We start from the raw sequence: 24,533 nt of genomic DNA on the forward strand, positions 1-24,533 counted from the left end.
GTGTTCACTATCACACCACAGTGTCTCATTGGAAGCTGTCAGAAACACTGGATAAAGAAAATGCATGAATATCATATGAGTGACGGGCTTGACGTCCTGAGCAGTGGCCACAGGAAAGTCCAAGGTCAGATTTCAGAGTATCCTGAGACTCTCTAAGACTATTTGCTCCAACACACACAATGTGACATCTGTGAGTTTTTCTGGGGAGACAGTTTATTCCCTCATCAGATTCTCAAATGAGTTCATGACCTTCACCAAAGTTAAAAATTCCTGACTTCGACAAGCATGAAATGGTACCATTAATATCCCTCCAGCTCACCACCACCCTTGCTGCCATAACCAGGCCTGGCGGTTGGAGAACTGAGTCAGGAAAGAGTGACTCTGGACCCTGGGACCACAGCAGATCTTCAAGAGAAAAGATGGAAAATTTTAAAAGGCCATTGCAGAGTAAGTAAAGCAAGGAGAAAGCAGCAAATCATTTATAGAAATTGGGTACGGGGGCTTGAGGCAGAATGTGGGTCCCTGATGGATGGTATTGAAGGAAAATCTCAGTCTCCAAGTCCCCAAGATTCCAGGTAGGGAGCTAAAGCAAGGACAAGGGCTCCAGAGAGGCTGTGGAAAGAGCCAGTACTTGTCCAGTTGAGCTGAATCCCAAGCCTGGTTACTGGCCTGGGAATCAGCATACAAGAAGAAATGCTGCACTGGGACATTTTGGTGCTGAGCCTGGTACTGATCTCCCTCCCCTTCCCCACAGGAGCAGGACTGTCCCAAAGTCAGCAGTTGGGGGGCGTGAAAAAGGGAGTGCCACTTGCTCATTCATTCATCTTCCAACATTTATTAAGCACCTGCTGTGTGCCAGGAACTGGGGAAACAGAAGAGTACAAGATAGTTCTTGGTCTTAAAACGTTCCACAAAAGGAGGTCACGGCCTATGGCATAGAAGACCCAAATGAATCTTGATGACTATTTTCAGCACACAGCAAAAAAGCCCACCATGCTCTTGTCTGCTTCATTTTCAGGTTGGAGCTTCCTGCTGCCAGAGGGGGATAATGGGAATAAAGCCTGCCCAGGTCAGGCAAAGGGAGCTCGTAGCCCAGCCCATGGAAAGGGTCCACTAAGTGAGTTCTTCCACCAGCAGTAAAGCATTTCCTCATTCTTCTATCCAACAAATATTTTTGAAGTATCACTGGCCCAGACACTGAGCTGGACGCTGTGGGAGATACAAAGGTACCCAAGATATAGTTCTCACCCTCAGGCGCTCCAGCAGGGAGCTAGATGTGGCCACGGGGGACTGATATAGAAAGAAGGCGGCAGTTGCCATCAGAGGGGGTACAAATGAAAAGGGGAGGTGAGTTCAGGCTGAGGGCACCAGATAAGGCCTCAGAGAGGAAGCAGAGGCTGAGCTGGGGTTTGAAAGACAAGGATGGATTGGAAACGTGGAGCTGGGAAGAAAAGGTCACTCCAGGTGGGGGCAAAAGGGTGAGTGGGTCAGTCACAGGGGAGAGAGAACCAGTCATGTTTGGGGACACTGCACACTTGGCATTCGTGGCTGCACAGTGTGTGCGAGAGCGAGTGTGAGAGTAGGGGAGGACTCTGTGGGAGGGAGGACACTGCCCTCCATTTGGCTGGAGCCAAGGGAATATGGAAGGGAGCAGAGGCAACCAGGCCGTGTGGGAAGGTTATGGTCACACTGTGCAGCCACGAATGCCAAGCTAAGCTTCATTTGGCGGATACAAGCCACTTAGTAAAGAGGGTGTTAGACACTGGGCTTTATGGCTTCAAGAGGTTCATAATCCCCATGAGAAAAACCAAGTTGCATAACAACTCTTCCAATATATGCTCCTGAACACATGATTCCATTGTGTATTGACGAACAAAGGGAACCAGCCAAATCCTGGCAGGTGCAGGTTGACCAGGGCCAGGTGGGTCTGTTCAAGTGAGGCCACTTGAAACACTTGCATTAATGCCAAGGGTGCCACTCGATAGGGGGCGCTCTCTTCTGGCCAAGCGTGTGCTAAATCCTGCCCATAGGTCATTCCTTTTAACTTTCTCAGCAAGCCCACGCATCTCGAATTTGCAGATGAGCAAAATGAGCCCAGAATGGTTAGGTAAGTTGCGCAAGATCACAGAGCTAGGAAGAAACACTCTAACTCAGGACTAGTTTAATTCTATAGGCCATGCATTCAACCGCTGTTCCTCGCTTCTCCCTGGTCAATAAGTAAAGATTACATGCTAACATTGGCTCCTATCCTTCTGGAAAAACCCAGCTCAACCTCTTCTAAAAAAGGAGATTCTATTTTTTATCAGAATGTGTGCACATTATATTTTATTGAAAACCTATTCACACATAAATGTCAGCCAAAAAAAACAAAGGTAAATTTCTTCCTCTCTCTCTCTCTCTCTTTCTTTCTTTTTACTTTAGAGAGAGAGAGTGTGTGCGAGAGCGAGTGTGAGAGTACGGGAGACAGGCAGACAGAGAGAAAGAGAAAATCCCAAGCAGGCTCTACACTCAGCAAGGAGCTGGACTCAGGGCTCGATCCCTCGATCCTGGGATCATGACCTGACTCGAAATCAAGAGTGGGACGCTGAGCTGACTGAGCCACCCAGGCGCCCCAATAAATTTCTTTCTTACCAACAGCCACAGAGTCACATATTTATATTATTTAATTATTCAATTCCACCACATTTTTTTTTAAGGTCTAAATTGCAGAGGCTGATCATCAGATTAAATTACAGGAAGCTCTTTTCCCCTTTTCCACATCACCTACCTCCCCCTGTTCTCATCTCTAATTTTATTAAGATGACAGTTTCCTCCTATGGAAAGGAATTAAATACTTTCAACCCAGAACATAACAACGGATTCAAAAGCAGAATACACTCTGGACCATGACCCAAGGCATTCTCTGGGACATTTCCTGTTTTTTGATAAGTCACGCCTGCCTGCTTCTCTCTCAGTTCGCTGAAGGTCACCGCTGCAGTAATTAACCTGCATGCCAACCTCTGAATACGGTTTCCCTGAGAACTGAGCAAGCACTCCTTGCCAAGCCACCGCGCCCTCCCGCACGGAAACATTTCCTCTGCTGCTCGCCTATCACACCACAAGCCATGCTGGGCTCTCCGGGACGGGATGAGGCGCCACCATGACTCCTAAGACCGGACTGCTACATTTGTGCTGAGAGGGCCGGTTCATTTCATGTGTCACTTGTCGAGGTTATGGTGCCACTTGTTTGGTCAAACTCTAGTCCAGAAGTCACTGCGAAGGTATTTCATAGATGTGATTAACATTTACAACCAATTGTCTTTATGTGAAAGAGTTTGTTCTCCATCAGGTGGATGTGCCCCATCCAAACAGCTGAAGGGCTTAGAGTAAAAACTGAGGTTTCCAAGGGAAGATGGAATTCTGTCTTGGGGCTGTGACATAGAATTCCTACCTGTTTCCAGCCTGCAGGACTGCCCCTCAAATCTCAGATTTGCCGGACTCTATAATCACATGAGCCAATTTCTTAAAATAAGTCTCTCAGTCTCTCTGTCAACACACACACACACACACACATACACACACACACACGCCCTACTGGTTCCATTTCTCTGGAGAATTCTACTACAATGAGTACCACCAGGTGCCCATGGAAATAATAGCATCTACAATGGTAACACTTTTTCAGTACTTCCAAAGACATGCCATCTCACTGATCCTCATACTCCTTCAGGGCAAAGTGCAGGACTTGGCCCAGCTCTTCTTAATGTTTCTTTATTTTTGAGAGAGTGAGAGACAGAGTGTGAGCAGGGAAGGGACAGAGAGAGAGACACACACACACACAAAATCTGCAACAGGCTCCAGGCTCTGAGCTGTCAGCACAGAGCCTGACGCGGGGGTCAAACTCACGAACCATGAGATCATGACCTGAGCTGAAGTCGGACGCTCAACCGACTGAGCCACCCAGGCCCAGCTCTTCTGACTGGACTTTCAAATCAGTGAACTCTCCAATTCTTTGAGATTTGATCTCAGAGAGACATAGGCTCAACCACTGAGCTCAGAGTCCCTCTTGTAAACACCGGGGAATTTAGACTAGATGATCTCTAAGTCTGCCTCCAGGTCTAGTGGAACATGTGATTTATGAAGCCCCCCAAGTCCTCCCTAGCTAGATTTCTGTGTCTTAGGACATGGCCCCAGGAGAAGTGGGGGTCAGAGGGCATTTACAAAGCTCCCCCAAGTACCTCAGCTTTTTGGTAGGCAAAGTAGATTAACAAGATCTCTAGGTCCAGCCATGCATCTAAACTTGACCTCCCATTCAGAAATACTTCTTCATCTTCTCTGGCTCCTGGGTTGTGGCCACTTTTGTCTTGAGAAACATTCATAGACAAATGGAGAGTCATCCGCTAGTTGGCCTAGAATATCACAGACCTCCTGAAGCCATCCAATCATGGCTAACGGTTACTAAGTGCTCTGAACTAGTCATTGTTTCCGGAGCTTTCTATAGATTGTCTCACTAATCTTTACAACTACCCTAAAAGGTAATAAGCTTCCCCAATTACAAAAGGAGAAACCAAGACAAGAGAAGTTAAGCAATTTATCAGAGGTCACACAGCTATTAAGTGGTGGAGCTGGGATTCAGACTCTGGCAGACAGGAGCCAGAACAATCCTATGAGGATTAAGACCAGACGGTGACTCCTTGAAGGCTGGGACTATATTTTACTAGTGTTGGTATTCCTCTCCGCGTAATCGTTCCATGATTTGAGTGCATTTGACTTCGTAAGCTCATGTATTATTACTAGGGTTGCTTTAATGATTAAGTGAGAAAACGAATACAGAGTGCTCAGCACAGGGCCCAGCATACAGGAAGCATTGAACCAGGAGCTTTTATTTTGTATTATGGCACCTGGGCAGCACCCCTTGCATGCCCCAAGGGCACTCCCAGGCTGTGGAGCCCGCCCTGGAGGGCAGGGCCCAGTGACCAGAGTAAGCGCCCAGTGACGCTAGGCCCAGGCTTGGTGTAGCAGTTCTCTCACGTGGCTCGGTTCCAGACCTCCGAGGCCCGCCCGGGACAGCTGCCAGACGGGCAGCGACCGCTCCTCCCTGGCAGTCAGTCTGGCAGCCATGAGCATCTGGGAGAATTTCCACCATAAGCAGAGAGGTCAGAGAAGGCTCTGGGAAGGGCCAGCAGGAGATTCCTCCCACCCTCAGGACGTAGAGGGACCTGGGGGGAGCACAGAGACATGTGGCCCATCCAGGTCTACCTGGCTAAATGTGGATCTCTGACTTTTTGTGTCTCCACCCTGGCTGCCCTACTGCTCCAGGCTATGTTGTCAAACGAGTTCTGGGGAAAGGCATTTATTCTGGCCAAACGGCAACTATGATAAAAAGCAAAGTTGTTTGGTACATTTCTGACATAGTCACTGATATTGCTGATAAACAGAAAGGCCCAAACAAAATTGCAGGCGGGATTACCACTCTGCTTTCCATAGCCTGTGCGCCCACTGACCTCTTGAGATGTCCTGACAGGCATTTGAGCTCTTGAATCAAAACCAAATCCTCCAAGGGAACTGCGGTGAAGCCCAATTGATCTGGACAACCCCCTACAGGATCTTCTTCCTAAAAGCGGCCCCTGGGGTGGGAATGCAAGCTGGTGCAGCCACTCTGGAAAACAGTATGGAGGTTCCTCAAAAAACTAAAAATAGAACTACCCTGCGACCCAGCAATTGCCCTACTAGGTATTTATCCAAAGGATATAGGTGTGCTGTTTCGAAGGCACACGAGCACCCCCATGTTTATAGCAGCACTGTCAACAATAGCCAAAGGATGGAAAGAGCCCAAATGTCCATTGATGGATGACTGGATAAAGAAGATGTGGTATACATATACAATGGAGTATTACTCGGCAATCAAAAAGAGTGAAATCTTGCCGTTTGCAACCACGTGGATGGAACTGGACAGTATTATGCTAAGTGAAATTAGTCAGTCAGAGAAAGACAAATACCATATGACTTCATTTATATGAGGACTTTAAGAGACAAAACAGATGAACATAAGGGAGGGGGACAAAACAGAAGAGACTCATAGATATGGAGATCAAACTGAGGATTACTGGAGGGGTTGTGGGAGGGGGGATGGGCTAAATGGGTAAGGGGCATTAAGGAATCTACTCCTGAAATCATTGTTGCACTACAGGCTAACTAATTTGGATGTAAATTAAAAAAAAAAAAAAAAGCTGCCCCTGGGGGTGGTTGTGTTCCAGCTCTGCCATCTGCCAGGGCTGCAGGTGGAGAGATACCAGGTCGGCCAGGCACCTGGATTAGCTGCCTCGGTAGAGGACCAAACTGTGTGACTCTTGGGCTTGTCTGTTTATTTTGCATGTGAACATCCACTCCATGCCCGGCACTTTGAACACATTCACATCTAATTCTTACAACAGAGGTATCAGTATTGCCATTTTACAGATGAGGAAACTGAGGTTCAGTGATGTTAAGCGACTTGCCGGAGACCACACAGCTAGTGGGTGGCAGAACTGAGCTGTAGCCCCAATCCTGCCTCATTTCCAGACCTGTGCTCTTAATCTCCGAGGGCTGAGGATGTCAAATGACCTGCTGTATATTTTCACCACTTACCAGCCGTGTGACTTTGAGCCGGCTCTCCAGATCTCTGTATCTACATTTTGTTATTAATAAGTATTGGTACCAGATGCCCAGGAATAATATCTCCCATCCATAGGGCTCATAGTATACCAGGCACTCTTCTAAGGGCTTGGTGTATGTTACTTGTTACTACTATCTTTATTTTGAGGCATAATAAAATTAAGTAGCTTGTTCAGGGTCACCTGCTACTAAGAAACAAAGCAAGAATTTGAATGCTGGTATCCTGGCTCCTAGCTTTTTAACCTCTCCTTCCTTTGCCTGGTATGTTTCTGAGACAATTTGCTAGAGAATGAATGCAGGCTGGTACTGGGCAAATTCACTTCAAATCTAGCTTGAGGTGGAAAGTTCCTAGAGTTTCAGAAGGGTCTCTCAATGCCTGGGTACCCTGTAGAAGAGGATGAAGAAGTCCCCGGCACGGCTGTACTGAAGATCAGATGAGAAAGCCTGAGGCTGTCTAGGACACGGGAGACATTCCTTTGTGTTGGATCAGAATCAGAATCACAAACTACTACCATCAAACAATATAAAGAGGATCATGTTCCTCTGCTTTCCTTGGTTCCAAGATCAAGAGAAAACGAAAGTCACAGAAAAGAACTCTGAAAGTAAGCAGAAAGCACTGAGTCAAAATCTTAATAATTCAATTCCATCCCTTCTAAGCAACGAGCTTCTAGCTGTGCTTTGCTGAAGCTCAGATCTCGGTGTCCCATAGTAAATAACCTCTTTCAATGGGATTTTTGCCATCGCCAGTGGTTTAATCCACTGTCCCCAGTGCTCCTTCCTAAACTGGGGCTGGCTTTGACATCTAGGCTCTTTAGCAAGCTAGGCTGATCAGTCACCACAGGTACAAGGTAGAGCTGGGAACTGGGACTGTCTGGGATGGGGATGGAAGTAGACTTAGCCCAGAGAGATGAAGCACAAAGAAAGCCAGACATGCACACAGCAGTGGGAGAGAGCATAGAACTTAGTCTCAGTGCCCCGGGAGGAGGCCCTTCCTCAAGCTATGTCATACAGGGGACACCACCATAATGTGCCCAGCACACTGGGACAAACCAGAGGAGCCCCAGACAAGGGTCTGGAGCCCCAGACAAGGTCTCTGAGGTCAGAAGTGTCAGGCCCCAAGGCACCAATGTCCCAGGCCCTGGCACTGCTCTGGCTACCTGCCCCAGGGCTGACTCTAGCCAAGGAAATACAATGGGAAGGCGAGAGCGCCTGGATGCCAAGCAGAGGGGTCTGAACCCTGAGCCTCTCTGTGCATTACCCCAGGGTGGGCCGGACCCTTGGCCAAGACCCAGCCTCTCACATGGAGTGTTACAGTCTCAGCAGTGGGCATGTGCATGGTACCTGCTCCAGGACCCTGACCAAGGCCGCGTGCCCTCCCCAAGCCCCTAAAAAGTGGGACTTCAACCGTAAAAAGAGGGAGTTCATTTATTCGGTAAGAATAAATATATATGAAGCCCTTGCTGGACTTAGTAGCTCTCATCACCAATAGAATCTGCAAATAATGAGAAACAATTTTTTTTTTAACTTTCTGGGAGTTTAAACTCACTGAACTCTGAATTCACTGACTTCTGGCTGGATTCACAGCTGCACTAGGAGCTTCTCGGGCAGGGGCAAGTCTGGCTAGTTCCCAATCCCACCTGCAGTGCTGAGCGCCCAACAGAGTACACTCTTGGTCAACACTTGTTGAACGAATTTATGTTTGGGAGAAGCAGTAAAGAGACACAACAGCAAAAGAGAGAAGGGAGGGAAATAGGGACCGTCCAAGGCAGTCATTTCCGACAATGAGGAGAGGTCAGCAAAACGAGCCTTTTTTATTTTTTGATAATGAGAGAGAGACAAAGAAAAGGATTTTTAAAAAAATGTGTAAGTTGTGCCACTGGAATGTAAAAGGTAATAAACCAGAGAACTGAGGTGAGGTTAAGTGGAGACTCCCCTTCCACTCAAATATTAGATTAAAAAAATTTTTTTAATGTTTATTTATTTTGAGAGAAAGACAGACAGACAGACAGGGCATGAGCAGGGAAGGGGCAGAGAGAGAGGGAGACACAGAATCCGAAGCAGGCTCCAGGCTCCGAGCTGTCAGCACAGAGCCTGATGCGGGGCTCAAACCCACAAACCATGAGATCGTGACCTGAGCTGAAGTCGGAAGTTTAACCAACTGAGCCACCCAGGTGCCCCTCAGATATTAGGTTTTTAATACTTTACTTGGAATATGCTAGAGTTTTAGTCTCCACTAATAAAATGGCTCCAACTTGACTATCAGAGGAACTGATTCACTGCTAAGCTATTTCAGCTCTGAGCTTCTGAGTCACAAAGTCATAAAGGCTTTCATTACCCTGTGGAAACTCACCCCAAGAGGGCTGGGTTTTACTTTTATTCTTCTTTAAAAGTTTTTGTGTTCTTGGTACATGTTCTTCCTCTTTCAGGCTGGGTCTGAAACGATCTCCCCACACTGAACAACGCAATCCATTCAGAGTGGAAAGGAAGCATTCATAATTTGACTTGGTTGTTTAAGGCACAGGGTGTGTGTTACCTCTTTACCCATGTTGACCTCAGGGAATACACATTGGAGACTCTGGAATCAGACAGTCCTGAGTTGAATCCTGACCAACCTCTGCCTCAGTTTCCCCACGTGTAAAACAAAGATGATAATAAGACTTAGTTCCTAAAAATGCCATGAGGATTAAATAAGATAATACACACAGGTGTGGGCCTAGTATAAGAATTTAATAAATGGTGGTGGTGGTGTAGCAGGCGGTTGGTACTCAGGCTATCTCTCCCACCATGCCAGAATCTCCGGAAGACCTAAGTAGCAAGGAACACTTATAGCACTTTCTATATAAGTGCTTTCCTTTAATCATGCTAACCCTCACAGCCACCCTCTGAGGTGGGGACTGCTATCCTGTCCATTTTGTAGATGGGACAACTGAGGTTCAGAGACGGTGGGCAGCAGTGAGTGACAGGAAGTCCCAGGCCCCTCACGGCTGTGACTGTCTTCTGCTATCTGTGCTGTGCAATAACCACACGTGGCTGTGTCCATCTAGATTAATGAAAATTAAGTATTATTAAACATCCAATTCCTCAAGTCACATTGGCTGCGTTTCAGTGATCGGCAGCCACATGTGGTTTGTGGCTACCATAACACACAGGGCAGACCTCGAACATCTCCACTGTCCCAGAACATTTCAGCAGACAGTTCTGCTCTCAGCAATTGAGCACACAAATAAGTGACTGCCGAAGGAAGTAAATACAATGAGTACAGCTCTATTTTATTTTCACCAACTGACTCATTGTTTTGACAAAATAATGAGCCCAACCTAGACCTCTTTCCTAGATTAGTAGCTTCACCTTGTAAGAGGAGAACATAAAGGCCCTGCATCAGCTCTCCTCATTTGATTCGCAAGCTTCATACTTCCTTAGTCCTTAACCTACACCACTAATTTTTTACTTTTCCACATGCAAAAAGAGCCAAACTTCAAGAGGTGAGATCAGCGTAAAGTTTAAGTTTATTTATTTATTTTTAGTAATCTCTACACCCAATGTGGGGCTCGAACTCAAAACCCAGAGATCAAGAGTTGCATGAAAAAAAAAAAGAGCTGTATGTTCTTCCCACTAAAGCCAGTCAGGCACCCCAGTAAACATATACTTTTAGTCCAAGTACTTTTTTATTTTTTTAAATGTTTATTTATTTTGAGAGAGAAAGAGAGAGAGAGCAGTGGGGGAGGGGCAGAGAGAGGGAGACAGATCCTAAGCAGGCTTCATGCTGTTAGTGCAGAGCCCAATGCAGGGCTGGAACTCACAACCTGTGAGATCATGACCTGAGCCGAAACTGAGAATCAGATGCTTAACCCAGATGCGCCTAGTCCAAGTACTTTAAATATATCTTGTTTGACTTTGACAACCTTCAGAGGTAGGTCTTATACCCACTTCACAGCCGGGAAGACTGAGGTTCAGAGAAGTTTCTTGCCATTAATAAGACCAAAGCCCAATATCAAAGTCAGAGGTAGGCTGCAGTTCCTCTGCCTTCCAGCTTCCTTTGAGGTGCAGCCTGTGGAAACTCTGAAGCCTTAAGAACCCAAGATCAGTTTTGTACTTTGTGGGCAGAGGGATCTGGTCGCCTTTGGTCCCATCTGGTCTGTGAGACCCTGTCACTGATAAGACCCTTTGACCCCTGAATTCACCATTGACCCCCTGAACTCAGGACTGACTTTCTGAACTCAGCACATTCCTAAAAGCTTCTGCCTCACTGTCGATTTCATCTTTTAGAAGCTAACTAACAAAATGCTGAAACAGGAAAAGAAACAGTTGAGGAGGATGCCTACATGGATGAGCCAGAAAGTGCCCGACAGTTACCTCAGTTTCACTATAATGTTAAAATCCCCTCCCCCTGAGTATTCATCCCAAGCCCTAATAAAAGGAGTCTGCCGTGGCTATGGAATTATTCCTGTGATCTCCTTATTTGTACAAACAAAGATGATGTTGAGAGGCAACTCCACATATACAGTCTTTGTCTATAACTCCCCAAGGAGGGGACCCACTTTGGTCTGGTGACATGACCTGAGTGAACGAGGGGAGAAGCCAGAGGCACTCATTCAGTAACTCCTTCTTGATCATTTACCGTCTGCTTGGCACTAACCTAGTCCCTGCCCTTCAAGAAGGTTACTGCCCGATGGAGGAGGCAGACAAATCAAATAAGCCAGCAAATGTACAACTGTATGTTCTGATAGGTGCCATGAAGGAGCATAGGATGTTATGAGAAATAAATACAGAGGGACCTGTCAGGATGTGCTGCTGGGAAGCACAGATGAGTGACTGCTGGTTCCAACCCTGGGCTGGGGAGCCCCGACCAACCAGAAGTCCTGGAACTGCAGGAGACCAAAGCTATTTTCCATTTGCCTTCAGCCTATAGCTGATAGCCTATAGCTATCATTGCCTTCAGCCTATAGCTCTTGGCACGACCTCAGCCACAGACATCACAGGGTCAGGGCTCCACTGGCTAACAGGCCATCAGCCTCTCTCAGGCGGATGCTGGGCCCCTGCCAGGCAGACGTCCCTTCACAAGAGGGCTACCTTGATGCTGGCCACCGAGGCTACAGAATACAGAATAAGGCAGAGACCCTTATTCGGAGTTACTGAAGTAAGTGCGGGTTGAAAATCCAAGTCAACCGAGAGTTGCTAAGAATCTAGTATGTTCACATCCATTAGGATGACTATTACGAAAACAAAAACAAAACAGAACCAGACAAACCAGAAAATAAGTGCTGGCGAGGATATGGAAAAATTGGAACCTTGCACACTGCTGGTGGGAATGTTCTTAAAATCATGCAGTCAGTATGGAAAACAGTGTGGTAGTGGCTCAAAACATTAAACATAGAATTACCACATGATTCAACAATTCCACTTCGGGGTATATACCCAAAAGAATTAAGAGCAGGAACTCAAAAACAGTACCGTTCAGAGCTACACTACTCACCATAGCCAAAAAGTGAAGCAACCCAAGTGCTCATCGATGGATGAATGGATAAACAAAATGTGGCATATACGTACAGCCTTACGAAAGACAAAAATTCTGACACCTTCTACAACATGGATGAACCCTGAGGACATTATGCCAAGTGAAATAAGCCAGTCACAAAAATTGAATGATTTCACTCAGATGTGGTACCTAGACAGTCAAATTCACAGAGACAGAAAATAGAATGATAGATGCTAGGGGCTGGGGGTCGGGGAGGGGGGAATGAGGAGTTATTACTTAATGAATACTACAGAGTTTCAGTTTGGGAAGATGAAAAAGTTCTAGGGACAGAAGACGGTGATGACCGTACAACAACACGAATGTACTTAATGCCATTCGACGCACACTTAAAATGGTCAAAATGGTAACATTTATGCTGTATACACTGAACCACAATTCAAACACCACCACCAACAAAGAACGTATAGTGGGCCCGGTCAAGAAGTTACAACGTGCTCCCACAGATGAATCTAACACTGGCTCTGCCTTCAAACTGCTTGTGCATCCTAGCTACTGGGCATCCCATTTATTCCTCTAAGTTTGGGCCACCCCTCAAGTGTCCCCCAGCGTTTTGTATTGCCCCCCCACCCAGCAGTGGGGTAAAGAGTGGGGCATATAAAGGGGGAGGAAGTGAGTGCCGTACAGCGACCGATGTCTCCTAACTTGCGATGGTACAACTCAATTTTCCAACTTTATCAAGGTGCAGAAGCGATATGCATTCAGTAGAAATGTACTTTGAATTTGAATGTGGATTTGTCCAGGCCCAGCCCTATGCAGTGTGATACTATCGTGGTGCTGGGCAGGGACAGCAAGCCACAGCTGCCAGTCACCTGCACAATCACACAGGGAAACAACTGATACACTTACAACCATTCTGCACCCACACAGCCATTCTGTTTTTCACTTTCAGTACAGTATTCAATGATTACATGAGATATTCAACTCTGTATTATAAAATAGGCTTTGTGTGGGATGATTTTGTCCAGATGATGAAGGCTAATGTAGGTGTTCTGGGTATGTTCAAGGTAGGCTCTGCTAAGCTATGATGTTCTGTACATGAGGTGTATTAAGTGCATTTTCTTTTTTTTTTAGTGTTTATTTCTTTATTTTGAGAGAGAGAGAGAGAGAGAGGCAGAGAGAAAGGGAGATCTCACAAACTGTGAGATATGACCTGAGCCGAAATCAAGAGTAGGATGCTTAACTGACTGAGCCACCCAGGCATCCCTATGCATTTTTCAACTTACGATATTTTCAACTTAGGATGGGTTTAATGGAGTGTAACACCCTCATAGGTCAAGGACGGTCTGGTATTATATGCCAGACCCTATGATACTGCTTTAGATATTTTATCATTGTTGATCCTTACAATGTCCTTGTGAGGTACATATCATTCTCCTCATTTTATACATGAAGAAATAAAGGCTCAGAAATATAGTTGTTCAAAAATATTTAGCTTCTGGGGTGCCTGGTTGGCTCAGTTGGTTAAGCTCTCGACTCTTGATCTCAGCTCAGGTCATGATCTCAGTGTCATGGGATTGAGCCCCATGACCAGCTCCACCCTGAGTGTGGAGACTGCTTGGGATATTCTCTCTCACTCCCTCTCTCTCTCTCTTCCTTTCTCCCTCTGTGCTCGAACTCTCTCAAAACAAACAAAATACAAAATATTTAGCTCTTAATGACACATCCAAGAGTGAAACTTGGTCTGCCCAGTCCAAAGCTCATCACTTTACCTGAATTGTGTTGATTACGGAAAGAAGGAGGCTCTTTTAGGGGATGTGGTGAGGTTGGTCAGATAGTAACCAAAGATGGCAAAGCAGGTCAAATGCCTAAGCTGGAGGGAGGTGGGCCAGACAGTTCATGGTCTAGGCCATCAAAGCTCATCTTGTGTAGTAGAGACATCTGGGATACCCATCTTGTGTGTGTATGTATCCCTTGGCACAGCTGATTGGACCAGGAGTGAACACCTGATGAAAACAGAGCCAATTGGTATCTTTCTCTTAAAGATCCCCACCAAGAGACACTGAGGCCATAAGAGATGTAGAGTCAGGACCAAGTCACCTCCATGGTAACCCAAAGCCCCATGCATGCTGCCAATTGCACGCATCCATTGCCAATGGAGTAAGAGACTCCATGAAGGCAGCCAATGTGCAGAGAGAAAATGGACGCCCTGTGCAGGAAGGAACAGAGGCATGAGGCCTGATAGTCCCCTGGGGAGAGAGAGCGAATGCCACCATGCCTAACACCATTATGGCTCCTGTGAGGCCTGTAATTTAGATTCCATGAGATTTCTCTCTAGCTTTGGGGAAAAAACAGAAAGACTAAACCACGCTTTACTTGAACAACCTTGTGGGCATGTGTTCCTTGAAATTAAACAGTTGCTGGCCATGACACCTCACCCTTCAGGCAGGACACTTGGCTAGGGGGAGAAGGACTTTATGTGAATGAGACCTCAGCTCAGCTTGGTTGAAGAAATGCACCCTGTTGGCCTTTGGGAAAACAGCGAAATTTGTCTTTCCTGCCACTTTTTATTTCTATGTTTTTCTTCTCTTAGTGGCTACCTTCCCACCGGTCTCAGGTAGCTAACATTCTCATGCTGGCCTTCTGCAGAGCCACTCCACCCCCCACCCCCACCCCCAGCCCCACACTCGCCTACAGGGTGAACACCCTGGCTGGGAGGAAAAACAGGCTGATGTTCTGTTTCAGAGAGGAGTGTGAAGAATTAGCCTGCCCAGGGCAGTTTTCTTATTAATTTAATTCAGTCGGATTGCTTTCTTAGTATCTTGCATGTCAGTCCTTTCCTTCTCGTTCTGACCCTGGGATGAGCTCCCTCTGCCCTGCAAAGCATTTGCCTCAACCAGTAAACCTGTTCAGTCACCTTGACTAGAACTAATCTCACAGTGCTGCCTAGTGTCTCACCACTAGTTTATAAGCAAAGTGCAATCCCTAACCACACCGGATTACCCTCTGGCAACCTCACCACACAGGCCCATGCTCCCTGGCCTTTCTGTGTTCTTCCAAAGCCTAGAATGTCTTCCTTTTCATTATTTCTGTCAAATTACATCATCCTTTAAGACTGAGTCAAGTGATACTTCCCCGCAAAGCTTATTCCTCGTCCATCTTCTCTAGCATCGTAATTCCCTCTGTCTATTCTGGTTTGTATCTCGTTCTCGTGTTCTAACTAGTTGATTTGCTAGGCCTAGGAGGCCTAACCATGCTATGTATATTTTTCTAGACTTACTCCTCACATACTGTCTGGTGCTTGTAGATCTCCATAAAAGTAAATGTTATCAAATGGGGAAGGAAATTTAGGGGTTCCCATGTGCAATATCACATGTACATTCATTTAATCCTCAAACAACCCTGGGGGGGGCGGTTATTAAGAACAGTGAAGCCAGAAATTTTAATTCATTTGCCCCTGAACACGCAGGAAGTAAGGGGCAGGAGACTGGATTCTCGTTCAGGCCTCCTTGGCTCCAAAGCCCAGAGGCCTTGCACCCTAATGCCCGATAGGCTTTGCAATCTAATGCCTAATTCTGTTAGCTGATAAAACTTAAGGTGCCAGATGTCCAAGAAGTTGTTTCTGGGTGCTCAGAAACACTGACAGCACACTCCTACTGAACAGAACAGTTGTTCAATAGAAATTATACAGAGGATAGGTGATCGTTGACACGTCGTGGTACATGCACTATCTGGTATACACCACTGCACAGTTCACGTATGAATTTGCAACATAAAAGCTTACAACTTCACATTTTCCTTGCAAGATCAAGAATGCAAAAAGCACTACAATACCGGGGCGCCCGGGTGGCTCAGTCAGTTAAGCGTCCAACTCTCGATTTCAGCTCAGGTCACGATCTCGTGGTTCATAAGTTTGAGCTGATAGCGCGGAGCCTGCTTGGGATTCTCTCTGCCTCTCTCTATTCCCCACCCCTCCTCAAAGTAAATAAATAAACGTTGAATAAAAAAGTACTACAACACCGGTTTGCCCCTGGGTAGCAGGTACTAGGAATTGATTATGCTCAGTGTTCAGACATGTGCGAAGTGACCCTTTGCCAAACCTCATCCACAAAGCACCTAAGAGAATATTAAGTTTAATTCTTCCTGAGAGAAGGGAGATGGGGAGGCTTCTGAAGGTCCCTTTCAGGACCAAGAATCAATGACTTTATTGCACTAAGCTGTCTCAAATCTTCTGCCAGCTCTTGCTTCCATGGTCAACATTTAAAATGCATATTCAGCATCAGTGATGTGCTAGAGGTTGCAGAGGATATAAACATCTCATTCCTTTTCAGCAGGGCCAAATCCCATGGGGATGGGGAAACTCACCAGTAAACCCAAAACAGACAAATACCAGCAACTTTGGGCATGCCTTGAGGGCACACATGTAAGTAAGATACGTTGTGGAAGAGGAGAAGAAAAACAAACCACAATAATTCATTTTTAAAAGGCATTCGTGGCTTTATAAATGACTGGGACCCTGTAAAATGTGCCTTTAGGAAGAATAGCTTTGAGAGTTCCCATGCTTCATTCACTAGAGTGGGGACACTTTCCTTAGGCGGTGACTCTCCAAGTTCTGTACTCCCGGAAGTGAGGGAAATGACTCAGTAAATTAAACACTTCTGCTTTCCCGAGTGTTTAGTAAATGCAGGACAGTGGTTCTATGGGGGTACCAGCACAGCATCATTGTCAGTTGAGCCCTGACTCGTCCTATGGTGTATCTGGGTAAACCAAGTCACCTGTGGGTTGCTCATCCGGCGCCTTCACGGATGACAGTGAATGAAAACCATTGGCTCTTTTTCCCACCATGCTTCATCCTTCTTAAATGGAATTTCATTTTCCTTTTCTGCTTATTTAAAAGGTTATTTTTGAATATTTAACTGTAAATTTTCAAATAATAAAATACTTTTTGCTAAAAATAGAAAATTCTTTGTTACATAAATCACAGCCTTGGGGGATCTCTGCAGATCTACTCCCCTTCAAATAAGCCATTAAAACTCTATTTTTCTTTTTTTTTTTTTAATTTTTTTTTTCAACGTTTATTTATTTTTGGGACAGAGAGAGACACAGCATGAATGGGGGAGGGGCAGAGAGAGAGGGAGACACAGAATCGGAAACAGGCTCCAGGCTCTGAGCCATCAACCCAGAGCCTGACGCGGGGCTCGAACTCCCGGACCGCGAGATCGTGACCTGGCTGAAGTCGGACGCTCAACCGACTGCACCACCCAGGCGCCCCTAAAACTCTATTTTTCAAATGAGAAAAGAAAAGGATTCTTAGAGGGGTCAAGTGGTCTCCTAAAGGCTATAAAGTCGATAAGCTCTTTGAAAGGAGTTCCTAGAAATATCTAGGTTTCACTCCAAAAACATGTACAAATGAAACAACAAGTACCTGGAAAAATAGGTGATAATAGGACAATTATGTGGTGACCATTTGGACAATAGCAGAGCCATTTCACAAGGCAACGATCTACACAAGACCAGAAGAAAAAATTCCAGCTGACAGAATGGACAATATCACAAGGATGGAATGAGAAAAATGCTACAGTTGCAACAATCCTGCTCCCTAGAGTTGGATGTTTCATATGAATGCAATGTGGCCACATTGGAAAAGCACAGCAATATAAAGGCCTGCAAGAAACTTTCCTCTCAATCAATTTAATGCTGAGAGATTTGACACCAAAGCCAGAGATGAGACACAAGGAAAATGGAAATCCATGGCAATAATCTGCAAAACCATCTGTAAAAATAAAAAAGAAAGGGGTGCCTGGATGACTCAGTTGGTTAAGTGTCTGACTCTTGATTTCTGTTTAGGTCATGATTTCACAGTTCGTGGGTTTGAGTCCCGTGTCAGGCTCTGCGCTGACAGCGTGGTGCCTGCTCGGGATTTTCTGTTTCCCTCTCTCTCTGCCCCTCCCCCCATCCTGAAAAATAAATAAATATTTAAAAAGATAAAAGAAAAAAATACAACCCAAACCCATAACCCAAAAGGCAACAACTACCAAAAAGAGAATCTTGTCCTTCAGTAATGCACACATTCACAAAGATGTGCACTGTTAAGAACATCCATTGCAGTAAGAGCACTGCTAACAGGGAGATGTTGGAACAGGTTACATATCTAAAGCAGAAAGTCAAGAAGAATTCAAATCAAACTGTTCTAAGTAGTTATTCCTAGATAGTAAGAGTGGAGGGAGAGAAAAAATAGGAAGAACGTGGCGAGAAATTTTACTTTTGAGTTGTACAATCCCTTCTGGATTGTTTGTTGTGTTTTTACGTTGCATTATTTTAAGATGTTTTAAATATCATTAAAAAAAAGTTTTTCAAACCTGTTATGTTTGGGAGAATCATGAAGTCTTGGAGTTGAGAGAAGCCACAAGCATCTGTCTAATCTAATCTCAGCCATATTTAGCTTCATAGCCTGGCTCTTGGCATAGAACTCAAGAGAGAATGGCCACTTTTGGCTTGCAGGTGCTCTGGCCTTAAGATCCAGAGCTAGTTTACAGAAGCTGGTGCACCCCAAGGATGTGAAAAATCAAATAACCTCTGTGGTTTTAATAATCTACTCCTGAACTGGAAAATATCAATGATATCTCAACGGGGATTCGAGTAACTTCCAAATCCTCCTGGTTCATACCAGGTCCTAAGAAGTTCGGTAGTCAACCTCAGAAGAGGAGTGAACACCACAGACTGAGGTCAACTCTAAAACAGTTGGTTGTCAGTGCATCACATTCCCTGCTGGAGTGTAACTAGTCTCACAGGTCCTCAGCGTCCATACACTCATCGCCGCTAACACCTGTCACTTGGACATTCTTCCTACCATCTTGAAATTTGAGGAGAGTTGCCTTTTGCCCTGACCTTACTATGTGATGTACTCGATAGTCAGAATTTTACACGTTTGAGTAAGCACAGGGGCTTTCTCTGATCTTCTCGTAGGGCCTTTTACATCTCACTCTCCACACTCTACCCCTCCACACCACATCGTGAAGCGCCTGTGGCTCTGTTCCCTCTGAAGGACATCTCATTGTAATAAGCATCCTTAGTCCTGTCAGCACTTACAGTGCTCAAAAGTGGGATGCACACCTGGGAAGGGCTTGCCATCCCAGTGTTCTCAATCTGTTACCATATATGCTCCAGTACCTAAGTCTCTGCCTTCCACATCTTGCTGAGCACAGGTATTCAATACATGGAACTATAAAACAATAGGATTTTACAGCCAGAAGGAACCTCCAGGAGATCAGTTCCCATCATTCCACAGCTGAGAAAGGTGAGGCCCGGGTGGTTAAATCTGGGTCATTCTGGAAATATCAGCCACAGTCCGGGTGTTCCTACTCTGAGATCAGAGTTTCTGCTGCTAGGTTGCTGGTCAGATGAACGATTGACTGACTTTCCCACTTAATTTGCACAACCAAAGGAAACTGGAAAAGAGACTCAAGTTAAATGATCTAATAAATATAATTGGAGAGACTACATTTGCCCAATTTAACTGAAGTTTTCCACTTTCAACTGGGTGCATATGTTGATAGTTTCAGGCATATTTTTAGTCATTTAAAAGTTTGGACCAATGCACACCCTTTCCAGACAAAATACAAGTCAGATTTCAATACAGTATTAAACTCCAATTTCTCTATCATCTATATGACTTGCCTCAAATAATGACATCACCAGGTTGAACCCAATGTATTTTTATGTGTCTTTACATGTCAATGGTGAAGGTACAAACTTTTCATGTTACATCCTGTTATGCAATTACTTCAAAGAAAAACAAAAGACTTAAGATCCACTAATACATGTAAGAGAACATGGTTGTAACATGAGTACATGATATTTACTAAACAGATTCTCAAACCAGGTTGTCTTTTAAGAATTGAACTTTTGGGGCACCTGGATGGCTCAGTCAGTCTGATCTGACTCTGGTTCAGGTCATGATTTCATGGCTCGTGAGTTTGAGCCCCGCATCGGGCTCTGTGCTGACAGCTCAGAGCCTGGAGCCTGCTTCAGATCTGTGTCTCCCTCTCTCTCTGCCCCTCCCCTGCTCTCACTTTGTCTCTTTCTCTCTCTCTCTCAAAAATAAATAAACATTAAGAAAATAAAACATAAAAAATAAAAAAAGAATCGGACTTTTGCTCTCTGAATCTTTTTTTTTTTTTATAAACAACCATCGACCGCTTTGGGTTTCATTTCATTTTCTTGCTCATTCTAATGGAGAAAGGTTTGAGAAGAGAAATAGATAAAATAGACAAATGAAAAGAGAGAGGCATAGATAAATCAGAAACTGGAAGGGAGAAGTAGTTGGTTCCTGGAGGAAGAAAGAAATGTTCGAGGTGTGGTCAGAGGCGTGGTCAGGAACCCTGTGCCCATCAAGCCTTCCCTTCTCTCTGTTCTCCCCTCTGTCTCTCATCCCTCCTGCCAAGAAGTAAATTGGATACCTTGCCAGTGACCTTGGATAAACAGAAAATGATAAAGCTGCTAAACTCAGATTTAGACACATCACCAGGGCCCAAACTGGAATCACTTACAATGCCCGGGAGCAAACTCTCACACTAGCCACTCCTGTCCCCTTCCACTGTAATTCAACGTCATAAAAAAAATAACCTTTTGGAATTACAGTAGGCCTTTTAAAGATGATCTAATCTAAACCCTTCTCACTGTTTTACAGAAAAGAGAACTGACATCCAGAGAAAGGAGGTCACTTGCTCAAGGTTATTCAGCAGAACCAAAGTAGATGCCCAAACTTCAGACTTGCTTTGTTCAGAGCTGTTTCCTCTATGAGCAACCTAAAAGCTATGGAACCCACATTCTCCAAGTTTGGAGACGAAGACAAAATGGCACAAAACAACATGAAGACAACCTAATCCAAAATAATAACTTCGCTCCACCTCCCAAAAGCCGGTGACAAAGTAGCGGCAAATGGGCTGTGTTAGGCAGTAACAGTACCCAGAACAACTCAACTGCACTTTTTCCGCGGTCACCCACTTCTTGAAAACAGACAATAAAAATGCACACAAGACTGCTCAAACTTACTCTGAACCAACACAGCCCTTTTTAAGACTTAAAACTTGGGGATTAACAAGTACATATTTCCCTACAAAGGCTTACAGAAATCACATTATTAGAATTAAAACATCCAGTCATTCAATGAGTCTCAAAACCCTGGAGAAAATGAAATGCCTTCCACAGAAATCCGTCCTCTCCGCTCACCTGCACAGGTAGCAATCCAGTTTAAAGCCAGAGAGGTTTTGCTGTATCCGTGGACTAAACGCAGCCTGTTAAAGACTGTGACCCACGAAACTAACTTTCCAAAGCAGGACCTGAGAAAAAGAAAACTCTTCCTTACCCTTAAAAATAACAGAAACAATAGGATCCGGTTTCCCAAATTTCGTTTTAGGGATATTGCTGGCAGACTCCACAATCACGCGAAGCATGGCTCTTCGTGGGCAGAAGGCAAGTGCCAGCCAGCCGAGTTGACACGGAGTGTGCGCTGGGGCTGCGCGCCGCGGGGGGAGAAGGTAAGATTTCTCCAGTCCAGAGCGCAGGGGTGGGGTAGGGGGAGGCGAATGGGTGGATCTCTGACGGATTGTGTACTGAAGGCTACGTGTAAACTGATACCCAAACTCCCGGGGCCCCCGCAGTGCTGCAGGCACCCGCTTATGAATTTGGGAAATGTGGAAGTGAAAAGGGCGAAACCTCAACTAAAAATAATTATGTGCAACAAATGAAACCGAAGTGGTTTGGCGCTAATAAATGCAGCCAGGTCAGGAGACCGCCAAGACGCCGCTGACTTTTAATTCGGCAAAAGCCGAATTAATTGGTGTTCCACACCACCCCGTTCATTCTTTTTTGCGCTTCGTGGAGTTTTAAAACTTTGCTTAGTCTTTTTTTTTTTTTTTTGGAATTTTACTTTTGCTGTTTTCTCTCTCATGCTGCTGAACACACCCACTCAGTAATCACTTAGAGGAAGGTTTGGAAAAAAAAAAAAATCAGTTAAAGGATGCCCCCTATTGGAATGCAGAGGAATAACTGAGTTTGTTCCAAGCAAACCCAATCCGGAGGGTTTGCAAAATTGGTGTAGTAGAAGCTGATCTTTTGCTTTACAAAAGGATTCGGCTTAGGATTTCTTTAAAAAAAAAAAAAAAGCTGGGCACTTACGTTTTCCTCGTCCATCCAAAGCTGCTAATAGTCTTCAATGGAAATGGAGAAGTGACTCTCCCCTCTTTCGCAGCTAATCCCTAGCAGTGTCTTCCATTCCTCTGCTAAAGAAAAAAAAAAAAAAATCAGTGACACTTGTTAAAGCATGATATGGCTTTATTCAAGAGAAGGGGACCTTTGCAATAGGTATAGGGACCACTGCAATGGAATTTTGCAGTGGAGGGGAGAGATTGGGCTCAACTTGAAGTACATCAGGGGCAAGTGGGAATTCATAGTCAGAGTGGGGGGCCAGGATGGAAAGTTACTAGGAAGAAATGTCAGAAAGGGGGTTCTGGTTAAACAGACCTAACAGGATTGTTGCTGAAGGTAGGTCAGGATGGCCAGATATCAGCTGGGTGATGGGAGAGAATGAGAAACCCCATCAGTTGTCAAGAGTGATCAGATACGGAAGGTGGGGGGTTCTGGTTACAGTGACTTTTACAAGGAAGTGCACAGATAGGCCCATGGGAAGGTTCAGAGGAGCCTGACTACAGTTTGGTCAAATAAAACTCTTTGTGCCCCTGAGGGTGTGTTGGGTGGTGTAACCTGATGATTACGATCCTAGAAGATGCCTGGGGTTAGTAGCCAGCCCGACCTGAGTATGGGTCCCTGCTTCACTTTGAGTTATGTCACCTTACAAGGTTCTAACCCCCTCTTTTCTGCGGTGATCTAACCTAAGGTGAAGTTGTCATAAGATAAAGGTCTTAGTGTGGGGTCCTGGCACGGAGCATGCACTAAGTCACACACGTACAGAACCAGAAGTTCATGCTTGAACATGATTTCATAGCATGTCCCATAAAGTAAATTGGCTTTAAATCACTGTGTTTCAGAAGAATAGGCTAAGAACTTAGGGTGAAGAAACACAGGGTTTCTTTCTGGTTTTGAACATACAACCAACAAGACTATTTGTAAGCAAATGCTTCAAGTGCATTGAAAGAACATGGTTTATCTATAGGAATTCTATCTCTGTGAGTTTCTCAATGGCTTATACAAACAACCAATGAAGCCAACGCTATATACATTATTGACGAAAGGGACCATATTAGACTCAATATATTTAGACACACAGACTAAATAGACTACATTTTGGTGGAACATAAACAAAATTGTGTTTATTTTGCTTGGCTCATTTTTATATCTCCTTTTCATTGTGAAATATATTTTTGAAAAAATTCATAGAACATAAATGTGACAGTTTAACAAATGAGCATCCAGGGGAAGATAGAGAACATTGCCAACACTCCAGCAGCCCCTTGTTATAACCCATATGTCACATCTAACTTCTTCCCTTCCCCCCAGAGGTAACCACTATGTTGATTTTTATGGTAACAATTTCTGTTCTTCATAGTGTTTACCCCCAAAATAGTTTGCTTGATTATGACCTTTATATTATAATATGAATTGCTTTATACATTATTAATTTTGTATACATGTATATTTATACCTATATATGTAATACACACATATATATTCATACAGAATGAATTCTTGGCTGTATTATGACCTTTGTATAAAAGGAATCATATAGTATGAATTGTGTTTGGCTTATTTTTTTCAACATTACATTTTGAGGTTCATCCATGTAACTACTTTGTTTGCTCTTTGCTATCTAACATTTCACTGTGTGAGCATACCACATTTTATTAATCCACTCTACTTTTGATGGACATTGGAGTATTCAGAGTTTGAGGCTATTACAAACAGGGCTATTGTGAACATCCTTGTGCCTGTTTCCTGCTACAAATGTGCATGAGCATATTTAGGATCTAACCTATGAGTGGAATTGTATCAAAGAGTGCATGCATTCCACTATGTAGTTGATTATATTCTACTTGTAATTGACTATGTTAGAGGTCACGTTTCATCTTTTCAAATATGGATATTCAAATGCTTTATTACAATTTATTGAAGAATTTGCCCTTTCCCCAAATATAGGTCATATGTAGATGTGTGGGTCTGTTTCTATGTTTCTGGGGGGTTTGGGCTGGGGCTTCAGTGGAGAATAAGCCGAATTTCTGACCTGATGGAGCTCCCCAACTATAGTGGGGACTACATGCCAGCTCTCACATGTCTATCATTTACTGCTTTCACCAGAGAAAAAGAAACAGAAAAGAGGAAGTCTTCGCAAAAACTCTAGATGTAAGGAACAAAGTAAGGGGTAGAAAAGAGGGGTTAGTGGAAGAGAAATGAAGATTCATAATACCTTATT

At 44.6% G+C, this 24,533-nt stretch overlaps 1 protein-coding gene across 4 annotated transcripts in view; it reads right to left on the bottom strand.

Annotated features, from left to right (window-relative positions):
- Positions 1–21,714, bottom strand: part of MYOF (myoferlin) — a 158,222-nt gene extending 136,508 nt beyond the window's left edge. For all 4 annotated transcript variants that reach the window (XR_006299806.1, XM_043597000.1, XM_043596999.1 and 1 more), the window contains exon 1: positions 21,474–21,714. Coding sequence is in view for 3 of the 4 variants with exons in the window: in XM_043597000.1 (XP_043452935.1) it covers positions 21,474–21,561 (88 nt within the window). In the remaining variant the exon portion in view is untranslated. The remainder of the gene's footprint in view (positions 1–21,473) is intronic.
- Positions 21,715–24,533: the final 2,819 nt, after the last annotated feature.

Source organism: Prionailurus bengalensis, chromosome D2 (genome assembly GCF_016509475.1).
Source record: "Prionailurus bengalensis isolate Pbe53 chromosome D2, Fcat_Pben_1.1_paternal_pri, whole genome shotgun sequence".
In the NCBI taxonomy this organism is placed as follows: Eukaryota; Metazoa; Chordata; class Mammalia; order Carnivora; family Felidae; genus Prionailurus; species Prionailurus bengalensis.